The following is a 12366-nucleotide window of genomic DNA, read 5'->3' as shown; positions in this document are numbered from 1 at the left end:
AAAAAATACACATTAAATTAAATTAAAATGAAATTTGAATGGTACACATGAGCAAAAACCCTTATTTAATGGCACAAAACATTGTGCTGTTTAGAAATGATTAAGTATTATTACTACTTTAGCATTCATAATCTTAATAAATTTCACTTAGTGGTTAAATGGCTAGAAGAACTGGGTGGTAGCTGTATGTAACTGTATTAATCTACAAGACCAATGGCAAAGACATCTAAATTTCCATCGTACAAAAGGATTAAATAAACATACTAATGAAAGTGTTTGAGAAATCTAAAATATATTTAAAATTAATTCTGTCTCAAAAAATATGCTCTGTATGAATCACACTTTCATGTAAAGATGCTCTTCAGTGAAAAACTATTTGCTATGTGGCATTAAATACAATTATTCTAGACAAAGGATAAGAATGATTACATGAATTTTTAATTTACATTGTGCTAAAAAAATCTTACATCCATGGCTTTTAAAGTTTTCCTTTAAAACTATTTCAAATTAAATAATCATATTTTGTTGTGATGACTGACTTGCATATGGACCAGATTATTTACAGCAAATGCAAAACTGAAGAGTTAAATTAACACTTTTTCAAGTTTACAGGGATAAAACCAGTAAAGCAAACAAATGCTCATTTAATGTATACAAAATACTGAGCATTTGTCAAGTTAAACCAAGCCATGAAAACCTAGCATTACACATTTAACCTGGAGTAACCAACTTTCCATAAAAAAATAGCAATTTTTGAGGGATTCCCTTGGCTGTCGTGTAATACAGTGGTCAACGCACTATTTGGTTTTGTCTTTCCCATTCTGTTTTCTGCGATAATAGCTTTAGATCAAGAAATGCATTTGGTTCTTCTAGTGAATTTTTAGTAGAATAACAGGATGTAGAGGATGATTTTAGATACCATCTAGAAACTCCAAACTCCTAAAGCCAAGATAAACAGGAACATTCAAAATCAAAGCACAACATAAAGAAACTATCAAAGGGAATTGTAAAGCAGCTGTGTGTGTGTTTCTTTAGAATATGCCAATTATGGAAAAAATGAGACTTTGGACTGTTAGACGAAGTTTTCTACTAATAACTGGATCTTTGCACTGGTTACCAGACCAATGAATGATTTTATTTGGTTTCTTCAGAGACAATTCTAATGTGCCTGAAGATGAGTACAAATACCGAGTTATAAAAAAACCTGGAGATCCTGTCTTCTTGGTCTGGGAAAAATCAAATATAGTATTAAAACAAGCCACTTGGATTCTTAAAGGAGAGTGAATTTAATCTGCTTTATGCATGCCTCTTGACAGATACGTCAAGTGGCAGCTTTAATCCAGTGTTATTTAGATTTGGAAGGTAAAGATTTTGTCAGAGAACAAAGCTGAAGAAGCCACCCAAATCCAGCCTCCAGGTTGTGGCAAATATAGTATATGAAAAACTAAAAAAAATTTGCCTGTCTCTCTCTGTATACACACACTGCCCACAGATACATCTCTTTCTGCATCTGTAAATGCATTCCGCTATTTAGAATCTCTACCACTTTCCCTTCTTCTCATGCATTAATGTTAAGCTTTTCCTACCGCACAGCACACTCAGTTAAACCCACTTCTTTGCCTGTACCCTTCCACACTCAGTCCCTTTCCCTGCCATCAAGGGCTCTCTCATTGTCTGCAGCTCTTGGGAATTCTACAATTTGCAATGAAAACTCACAGACAGACAGACTAGCTGATTTCACCCCCATATGGTACATGCATACAGGGCAGGACCAAAATTACAACATTATAATGCTGTTTTAAGGCCCAAAGTAATTAATACTATGTCAAGCTAATAGGCCCTGCTTCCCAGAAGACTGCGCTCAGCACAACACCAATAGTATCTATACGGCTGCTGATTCCAGAGGCAGTATAAACTCCAGTGGTTCATTAACTCAATTTTGTGTTACACATTTGCCCTTTTCTTCCCCTCTGTTTTCATGCTGCACATATACTTTGAGCACTGTCTTTCGTGAGCAGACATTTATCACCGTGAAGGGCTTACATAATCCCCCCCCCCCCGCATTTAATTACTTAGCAACTGCATTTGTTTTGTGGATTTGGACTCTGGAAAAGTATGTAAGAACTGCTCCTAAAAGCACTAGTTTTCATCATGGATTATAAATCAACATCACAAGCTTTTTACATATTCTAGTAATTTCTAGCAATCATTTTTTCCTTACTGTAACAACTCTTAACTGATCATCATCAAGTAAAAAAAAGGATTTCTGTGCATATATTTTAAAAGTTGAAAAAATACTCTAAAATTTTAACTCCATAAAATCACTATGTGTGGATAGATCATTCAGCTAATATTAGTACTATTGGCAGAAACAATGAGGTTATTGTATTAGTAAAAATGTAGCATTAGCGACCTGTGGTTTGTAATCTTCGGTTACCTTGGTACCCAGATGACTTGTCAGTCTGCGAGGAACAGAATAGTTATTACTAGAGCTCATAACACTGGCTGTCTCATGGTCCATTCGAGCAGCAGAACCCTACAAATTTAAACAACAAATCAGTATAAAGCAAAGTCTGGGCAAAAAAACAACTATTGCCTAATTCAGTTTCAGTACTGGATCATGAAATTGTATTAACAGTAATGAACTGTCACCTTACTTTTGTTAAATTAGGTTCTCTCTGCCCTGACACAACTTAGGGGTCACTGTTAAAGTGGGTTTTATTAACCACTTTTCTTGAAATTAAGTCTCAATAGAGTTGTATTTTCAATGGAACTATTTTATAATTATTATTTTCACCAAGGAGGAGGAGAAGTGGACTTTGCAACAAACCGAATTACGATTTTTACAGAGAGAAGAAAACAGCCTCAACTTTTATGTCAGATTATGTAGTTCACAGGAGTAAGTCTGTACTTCTTCAGAACACAACCAGGTATGCAAGAACTGAAAAGTAAAAATAGACTCATCTGGGCAAGGAGTAACCCTACTTGAATTTGTCCATATCAAAAGCAAATTATGAGTAGATGAATCTATTTCATTTTTTAACGAAAAGCTGTAAAATAATGCTGACACTATTTGCTGTAATTTTCCTAGAAATTATTGTAAATAGCATGCTCCTATGCAGTAGCAAGACCCAGTTATTAGCATCTTTGTCCTCTTTTAATCCATTTTGTGTATTTACATTTTTCATTTTTTTACCATCTTTTACCCACTCACTCTCTTTGCCCTTTTTTTTTCCTTTGTTGTTGCTTTCTTTCTTTTTCTCTGGTTCTTATCAGTGAAATTTCCCTTACTATGTCACTCCCTTCCTGTTCACTTTGGGGAAAGTAAAAATACATTTGAAGAACGAATGCTTTTAGTAGCAGAACACTGTTTTACTGAGGTAGTTACCAGTCTTTTGTTGATCCTCTACAAAAGCTAAAATCTGTTCATGAAATTATTAGCTTAATTTGCAAAACTACATTTTCAAGCTATCTGGATCAATAAGTATCAATTTTTTTCAATAAAAATATATAACACACTGAAGAAAACTGTATGAAAGACACTTTGAAATAGTTTGTTTTTTCTAGGTGCACAATAAAGAAAGAAGAATAATATTCCTCTCTGAGTATTTGCTGTTCATACAGTTCAACATCTTAAATTTGAAGTTGAAAGTGACTATTAGTAAAAGGTAGTGTTTGTCTAGACAAAAAACCTCTAGTTATACTGGAATATTTAAACACACATTATTATACTCATTTCACTCTCCCATTTGAATCCAGAACATTTCATGCATGTTCCAGAATAACTATCATGCTAAAAGAGTATAACTAGAATGATTTAAATTCGCACAATTTATTCTAATATATATTTCCTATGTAAGCAAGTCCTTATTTTCTCTGTTGAGTATAGGAAAAATTCAAATTCTTAAAGCTTAGAATGAAAATTATACTGGATTTTCTCAATTATTCACTTAAATAATCTGTTCTCAATTATTCACTTAAATAATCAGCAGTGCTAGGAAAATGGGAAGTAATTCCCAGATTTTTACACTGAGCAATCCCTTCATATCATCTTGACCTCAAAGTACATTCAAAGGATTACAGGTTCAACATAATGTATGTGCCAGAATTCTCCATTATTAGGTTCAGTATGATCGTTTTATCCAAGGTAAAAAAAGACGTAAGTTTGGAGCACTACCTATTAAAATTCACCATAATGTACACAGAAATAGCATAATTTTCCTACTGTTTCCCCAAAACAGTATCAACTTTGATTCAAGTAACTATTTACTTCAGAGCCATCATGTGGCCTTGCTACTTTGAGGATGCCGGGATGCCCAAATGAAGTGTCACTACATTTCTTCCTGGCTCCTAAAGACTGATGTGAAAGAACTAGTGTAAGGTGTGTAGCCATTCATCTGAGAAAATGGGAAATGACAAGGAGATGTTACATGCACCCTTCTTGTGTAGAACATTCTCTTCCAAAATCTTCTGTCTACTTCATCTTGTTTTCTTTTATACTTTACTGCCTTTCATTCATTGTTTTACTATGCTTGCTATTTACTCTGTCAGTTAGGTAATTTTCCCTATTTTGTGGCACATTTTCTTAATGAAATAGATAATCTCACTGAATACCTTTATAAAACTTGCAAAACAAAGGTATGAAAAAAATTTTATTTCAGGAGCAGCATAGCGAGTGTAATGGAAAAGGGAAGACAGCTGAAAGATGGTGCAGAAAAGGACATAACTGAATCCTGAAAAATCCTGGATTCAACTGGCAGTCTTTCAACTAACATTGATTATATGACTATAAAACCAATTAGAACCAAATGATTTGGTTAAAACTTCTTTTGCACTCAATTGAATAGTGATTGCTGAAAGTATATTGAGCTGAGCAGGTTTATCAGAAACGAATGTTATGCCCAATCCATTAAACCCCCTCTGTCTGGACTTGCACTGGAAGTAAATAATCCCCAGATGTCTCTTTTAACACAGATTCCGCACCCTGGATCTATCCACCTCCAGGAGGAAGGAATATGCATGTTTATACATTTTTATGAGACAAAGTTCAAAATTGCACAATTCCTCAACATAAGACCTCAAATGAAGTATCAATGAATCTCCCACGTGCGTAAGTGTGCCAAGACATGACAATCTCTTCTTCCTTCCTTCCCTGTAAAATATCTGTTGTCCAGAATAACTCCTGATTTATACACTGAAGATGGATGATACAGCCACAATGCATCAATTATTTAAATACATTACGCTTTCAGCCCCAAAGCAGCACTGAACTATTTTCTTCCCAAACAATAAAGGTCTCATAAGAATTAGAGTCAGAGCCTCAAGCAATTGCTCAGATATGGCTGGTAGAACTTAATTCCAAATGGTAATCAAACGTATTTCCAAAACACAATTATGGGCTATGCTTAATCTTTAATCAAGTGAAATATTCTAGCCAAACCACAATTCTCTCTGATAAATCTTCTTGTAAAACACACTTTCAGAAGGATTTAAATAATTCTACTTCCCTGGAGTAGCAAAAATATTTTGCATATGAATTCAACTATTACATTTGTAGTGTGAAGTTTTAAGAACCCAAATTACTAGTGGGAATGTCTCAGCTACAGTTGGAAATCATGAAGGGAATGATCATTAGCACATGGTAAATAAATCAAAGTATTTTTAGCCAAAGAGAGAAGTAAAAAACTTTTATAAATATTTGTTTTAAAAGACAAGTAAATAATTTAATGTACCCCTCAAAATATTCCACTAATGTATTTCACTAATAAAAGGAACAGCAATGAAAGATTATTTAGAAGCATTTAAATAACGCTTCAGCCCACTTCCAGGAGATTACTCCATTGATACCACTGTTTCAAAGCTTTATCAAAAACAGTATTAAAGAAATATTAATGATAAACCTGCCATTTGGTTCTTCTCTTTTTAAAAAAAACACTGATATTTCAGTGATAATTTCTGAAGTGAAAATTTGAGCAATTTTCCATAATTAAATGATACTTCTCATATTATAGTTCACCTACAATAAAATACATTTTCTGTAGTCATTCTTGTTATCTCCTTCATAGCATTAGGCTCATTAATCATTTAAACAAAGGAAAAATGCTCCCTGCATTATCGAATATTTATACTTCATCTTATTAAAACATTTCCTCCCAATAAATACAAGAAATTTCTCACGTATAGATGGAAAGAAGAAAAACATGTATCTGTTTGAAATGAGCAGGCATACAAACACCGTAAGGTATATACCAATATGTAAGCATTGTACTTTTCGAGTACTTAATTATACTATCAACAAACAAAATAATCAATTTACCTGACCAGTACTGCTAGTTGCCATGCTGATTTCTGCTGCTCCTTGACCTTCATTCTGCCTCTCTGTATCATGGGAACCTGCATCATGCTTGCTTTGAGGTGCTCTCTGTTAATATAAGAGTTTATGAAATTACATACAGAAATGAAGTACACTTTACCATTCAAAGCTCTCTAGACTGTGAATGCATCAATGCTGCATCCTCACAAAGCCATTGAACAATACTTTGTATTTCATAACCCTTAGCCTCAATAATTAACAGCTGAGACTGAGTGTCTTCGAAAAACTGCAAGATGAAAGTGAAGCATGTCCTCTGAGGATTATAGCCCTGCAAGACAAAGGATTTGCTGTGAGACACAGAAACACCATTTTCCACCAGCTGTGCTCACATCGCTATCAGCAATGTAACAGAATTGGAGCAAACAACTGTCTTCTCTGCACTGTCCCGTGATCTGTGCATTTACTGGAGACTACGGCTAGCACAGTTCAATTAAGCTTCGCATTCAAAGATGAATAATTTCTGCATGAACAGGAGGATCCTGTACTGTAAGGATCCTTCTAAATTTTAAGGACAAACAGTGCAGGAATAACCACTTTGATGCAAACAAAATTTATATAACCTGCTACTGATCCACCTGATCATATTTTATCAAAATAAATTCAACTGATCTGGCAAGGTGGTACAGACATGTTTCAGTTCCTTCAGGAGACCCAATTTTCTATACAACTACATGAAAATTAAACTGGTGTCCCTGCCACTGACAGGGATCATGAGATCAACACAAAAATCAGGCCTTTAAATACGGTTTCTTAATGAAGCAAATGGAATAACTGAGCAGTTATGAAGTGTGTGAAGTATCCAACATTATCTACTAATGCGTTTAAAATGTTTCAGATTTTTAGAAAGACATCAATAATCCTGTCCTTGGCTTGAAGTCTGGAGTTGAAAAGGTATCACCTTACCTCTGAAGCACTATTATTCTTGTAGTATTAGTTTTGATGCCAAATCTCATTCTTCAGACTCAGAGGCTACTACCTTAAGAGACAACACTCGTGTATCCCTCTCAATTAATTTGTTTAACTACACTTGGTATATTAAATTCAGTTTCTATGCGGCTCTGCAATGTTCTTGAGCAGTACAGCCTGTGATAGCATAGTCTGCCTCATCTTGCTTTTCGAAAATTTTAACTTTTAGCAGAAACATACTTCTTTTCAATGTACATACATTGAAAATTCTTCAGTTACCTGGCAATCAAACTCATACAGTATCACTGCCATACCAGCTCTATTTTATTCATATAAAGGCATTAGAGTCTCAAACTCAGAAAATATTTAACGTTGAACAGAATTTCAGAAAGCAGTAACTAGCTAAATACACGTGAAGTGATGATTTAGGCATAAACTTAAAAAATGAAATCTGTACAGTTAACTAAAGGACTAAGATATGTCAAAGAACACAGCAGTATTAGACAAAGTAATAACATGAGAAAATTGGAAACAATGATGGGTAACATTTTTCTTAACATTATATGTTCAGTTATGGGAAATAAGTAACCCACAAAGCAAAACACAAAATGTTTTGCTTTGAGACACAGTGTGTCTTTTTAATCTTCTTTTAAATCTGATTGGTAATTTTAAAAGTCACCGTTTCCGTCACTGTGTATGAAATGACATTGCTATTGATGCTCACACAATGACTAAAGAAATTTTGGTTCGCAATACAAGACTGGGGACCCAGTGAAGATCAGGCCTTGCTGTACTACATGCTGAATACAGTATACTGTACTACATGCTGAATCCTCGTCTCACAGTACTTCCAATCTTGAATAAAGTGTAATGATGAGTTTGACAAAATCTAGATCTAAGCCTCCAGTATAACTCAGGACAGAATTTTCCAGTCATTAGGTGACACTAATTTTCAATCCCATGAAGAAAGTAGTATTCAACATACCTAGAGGTGAAAAGCTGAACTGTCCATTAGCCAGGCTCTGACCCACTGGGTCACCTGAGGGGGAATAATGCTACTCTTCCAAGAACACTCCTGGGTTTGGGGCAATTTTTGGGGGGTTGTGATGATGGTATACCTATTAAATAGTTTTGATGCATCTAGAGCACAAACACAGAGATATTTCATTCTCTGACAAGAAAAGTTTCTGCTCTCCTCAGCACTCTCTGTCCTCCTCCCGTTCACATACATTTTGTTTGCTACATGCTATTTATGAAAGATGTGGCTTCCCGTTCCCCTCAAGTGCTCTCAAAAATATACCACTACAAAAAGTAGTCAACGTAACACCCAAATTAATTTATACTTATAAGGCAATTTTTAACAGTTACTAGGAGGGCTTATCTAACTTTAGATGCAGCATGCACTCACAACATGCACACACATTACTGTCGCATAAGTCATCAGCTGGGCTCGAATGTCAAACTTGCAAGTACACAGCAAAGAGTTTTTACCACTTCAGCTACTGAAGCTGCTGCCTAACTTGAAATGAGAGCTCTTTTCCTCATGCAGACTGGCCCAAAGGAGTTAACAATAACAGAGGCAGCAGATAGCAGATATTTACTGAAAACTGATTCTTTATGTAAATAGATATTACAGATGTATTAATATATATTTAAGTACCAACATATATTTATTATATATGCATATTATATAAAATAATATGTATCCACACATATATGGATGATTAAAATATATTTTTGTATAGATATAGCATTACTGTAAATAAATAAATATTCATCTGACAGACTGTGGATTAGTGGTTATAAAGACAGTATAACCACTGCAAGTATGCCCCTCTTTGCATTACCTTTTAACACTGAATGTCAGACCTGTGGATGAAAATATATAAACTACCAACCACATAAGCAAGAACCAGAGCACATAAACAGCAGCAGACTCCGTAACCTCTACATGAGGTACAGCAGCTAGAGAATGGCACAGGTCTCCAGGGTTAAACAGCACCACCTATTTTGAAGCATGATTTTTGAAGAGCTGTAAGCTCGGTTTACAGCCCTCTGCCATTTCTAAACTCTGGCATCACACTACAAAAGTCACATTAACGGAGTATGCTTTTTTGCTCTTGCAGCAAAATGGTGGAAGACCACACATGCCAATTACAGGAAAATATAGCCGCTCCCTCCATCTTGTTTGCCACTATTTTCTAAGTGCTTCGGAAGTCAACAACAATTACCACTTGTCAATTATTAATTTCCCTGTATTTACCAGAAGAAAAATTATAAATCTCTAGGTATTTATGACATTTGCAAGCATAGTAGGCCTTGATCATTTTTGCTAAGACAACCAATTACAAATAATTTTACCTAACACTTTGTCAGCATCAGTTGCCAAAGCAGCCCCTTGTGTATTTATTAGGACAGAACACTTTTCTATGCATAAACCACTGTTTTTCCCCAATATTCAACTACCCTATTATTTTCTGTGTATTGAAAAGTACAGATACACTATTAGTTTCTAGCTACCAGAAAACATTTATTTTGCCATTACTTCATATTAAACACAATACACATACTGGTATAAGTAAGAAGGTAAGACAAAGAACAATGCAACAAACAAAAATAAGAAACCGTAAGACTGAAACAATTTTGCTACAGTTGAGTCAAAGAAAAAAGAAAGCCTAGTGAGTCAAATCCTTGAGAGAACCCCTGTGCATCACAGTTTAAACAGTTTAAAGCTTGCTGAGTATAATCTCTGTATGGAATAAATCCTTTACATTTTATCTACAGCAACATTGCCCAATGGAAATACTTCACATATTTCAAATGACAGATATTATGAAAGAAAAGCCTGTACCACTATAACAAATTGAAAACCCCATATTAAACACTTGCCACAAATTTGCTTTTTTCTTTTAAATAATTTCAGATTTCTACTCAACAGCCAAAAATTCTCTTTGGAGGGGTCTAACTCTACAGTGGATTTCAAACCTTATTATGAAAATCTTGCAAAATATCTAACACAAGTCTCACAAAATTTGAAGGTACCATCACTTGCAGGTAAATTACTTCAACTTTTTCTAGTAGCATTTACAAGACTTAGTAATTTGCTGAACCTTAAAAATGTGCTAAAATGTGAGCCAAAATTTTCTCTGCTCATTGATTTTCAAAAGCTATTTTTATGGTGTAGTATTACATTTGGTCTTATTCTACAAGATATATTGCACTTGGATTCCACAGTGATTGGCATCTCCACAGAGGCCAGCTATATCAGTAGGCAAGCTATGGTATTTTTTGTTGTTGTTACTAAAGCTTTATAAACATAAGGAGCACATTCAGTTTGGGTATCACTATACTGGGCACAGTATAAAAACATAAAAAATGCCTCATGTTTATATTTTTCAGCTACATGGACTGCAGTTTGACTACTACTACCTTCCTCCTTGCCACCAGGCAATTTCAGAACTAGATTCAGCTGTTTTCCATAGGAGGTGACCATCCTTTGGAAATGATTAAAACACACTATGAAGTATTAATAAATGTGTAGTGACTGCCTCCTTTACCACCAACACCCCGGTAACTCTGTCCTAAAACGTGTAACTATACAACCAGCCATCCAGACACTTTATGGATAAGACACACCACAAGAAAATTTTGATATATTAGAATTTCCATGTATTCAGCAGCCAAATAAATTGGTGAAAGGATTGGAAAACTAAGACAAAAACGGCTTTCATTCTGTAGTTGCATCCCAATGCTGTTTGAGCTCTTGAGCTTACGTGAGTCCAAAATACAGTGGGTTTTTTTTACCAGAGTAAGAGATAAACACGCTGGGGGCAGGATCTGTCTGACTAAATGGGGCAAAAGTATCTGTTGAGAGGCTGGCCAACCAGGTAGGGAGATCTTTAAACTAGAAACGATGGGGGATGGGGGACAGAGCGATTCCTCAACAAACAAGTAAGGAAGTTGGGGATAAGGCAGGCAAGGCAAGGGCCCTAACTAATGGGAACACACGGGCAATCCACACAACTGTGATGAAGTGGAATCCCCTTGAGCATGGGCATGTAAGGAAGGAGGTGTAGCAGAACAGCCTTGTAGGAAAAGCTCTCAAGCCTGTGATGGGGAATCGGCAGGCTTGGGTACCTCTCTGGTGTGCCTCTACACTAATGCACACTGCATGGGGAACAGACAGGAGTTAAAGTGTGTGCAGTCACAGGGCTATGACCTCATTGGGATCGTGGAGAAGTGGTGGGATAGCTCATATGACTGGAAGGCTGCAATTGAGGAATACTGAGATTTTAGGAAGGACAGGCTGGGACGGCTCAGGGAAGACCTTATTGCTCTCTACAACTACCTGAAAGGACGTTGTAGTGAGGTTGGTGTTGGTCTCTTTTCCCAAGTAGCAAGTGATAGGATGAAAGGAAACAGCCTCAAGTTGCACCAGGGGAAGTTTAAATTGGATATTAGGAAAAATTTCTTCACCGAAACAGTTGTCAAGCATTAGAACAGGCTGCCCAGGGAAGTGGTTGTGTCACCATCCCTGGAGGTATGTAAAAGATCTGTAGATGAGGCACTTAGGGACATGGTTTAGTGGGACTTGGCAGTGTTAGGTTTACAGTTGGACTTGATGATCTTAAAGGTCTTTTCCAACTTAAATGATTCTACGATTCTAAGGTGAGGAGAGGGAGTTGCCCTTTATGCGAGAGAGCAGCTAGAGTGCATGGAGCTCTGCCTGGGATGGGTCAGGAGTCAGTCAAGAGCTTATCGGTGAAGATTAGCAGGCAGACCAACATAGTGATGTTGTAGTGGACATCTGCTAAAGACTTCCTGATCAGGAAAAAGAAACAGATGAGACCTTTTCCAAGCAACTGAAGGAAGCCTCATATGTACAAGCCCTGGCCCTCATGGGGAACTTCAACCATCCTGGTATCTGCGGGAGGAGCAATAGCAGGATGAGACATTCTAGGAGATTTCTTGAGTGCTCTGATGACAACTTCCTGGCACAGGTGATTGAAGAGTCAAAAAGAAGAGGTACTGGGCTGGACCTGTTACTTACAAAAAAGGAAGAACTGGTCAAGGACGTGAAAGTTAGA

General features: G+C 36.1%; 1 protein-coding gene across 7 annotated transcripts in view; it reads right to left on the bottom strand.

Annotated features, from left to right (window-relative positions):
- Nucleotides 1–12366, bottom strand: part of APC (APC regulator of Wnt signaling pathway) — a 98474-nt gene that overhangs the window by 17814 nt on the left and 68294 nt on the right. For 6 of the 7 annotated variants that reach the window (XM_075526749.1, XM_075526752.1, XM_075526753.1 and 3 more), the window contains 2 exons: nt 6317–6421; nt 2414–2536 (listed from right to left, as the gene is read on the bottom strand). In XM_075526749.1, the coding sequence (XP_075382864.1) occupies nt 2414–2536; nt 6317–6421 (228 nt within the window). The remainder of the gene's footprint in view (nt 1–2413; nt 2537–6316; nt 6422–12366) is intronic. The other variant, XM_075526755.1, reaches the window with a different exon arrangement.

The sequence above is a fragment of the Mycteria americana genome, chromosome Z, assembly GCF_035582795.1.
Source record: "Mycteria americana isolate JAX WOST 10 ecotype Jacksonville Zoo and Gardens chromosome Z, USCA_MyAme_1.0, whole genome shotgun sequence".
Taxonomy (NCBI): Eukaryota; Metazoa; Chordata; class Aves; order Ciconiiformes; family Ciconiidae; genus Mycteria; species Mycteria americana.
The sequence above is the reverse complement of the archived record's forward strand: the minus strand, read 5'-3'. Positions and strand labels throughout refer to the sequence as shown.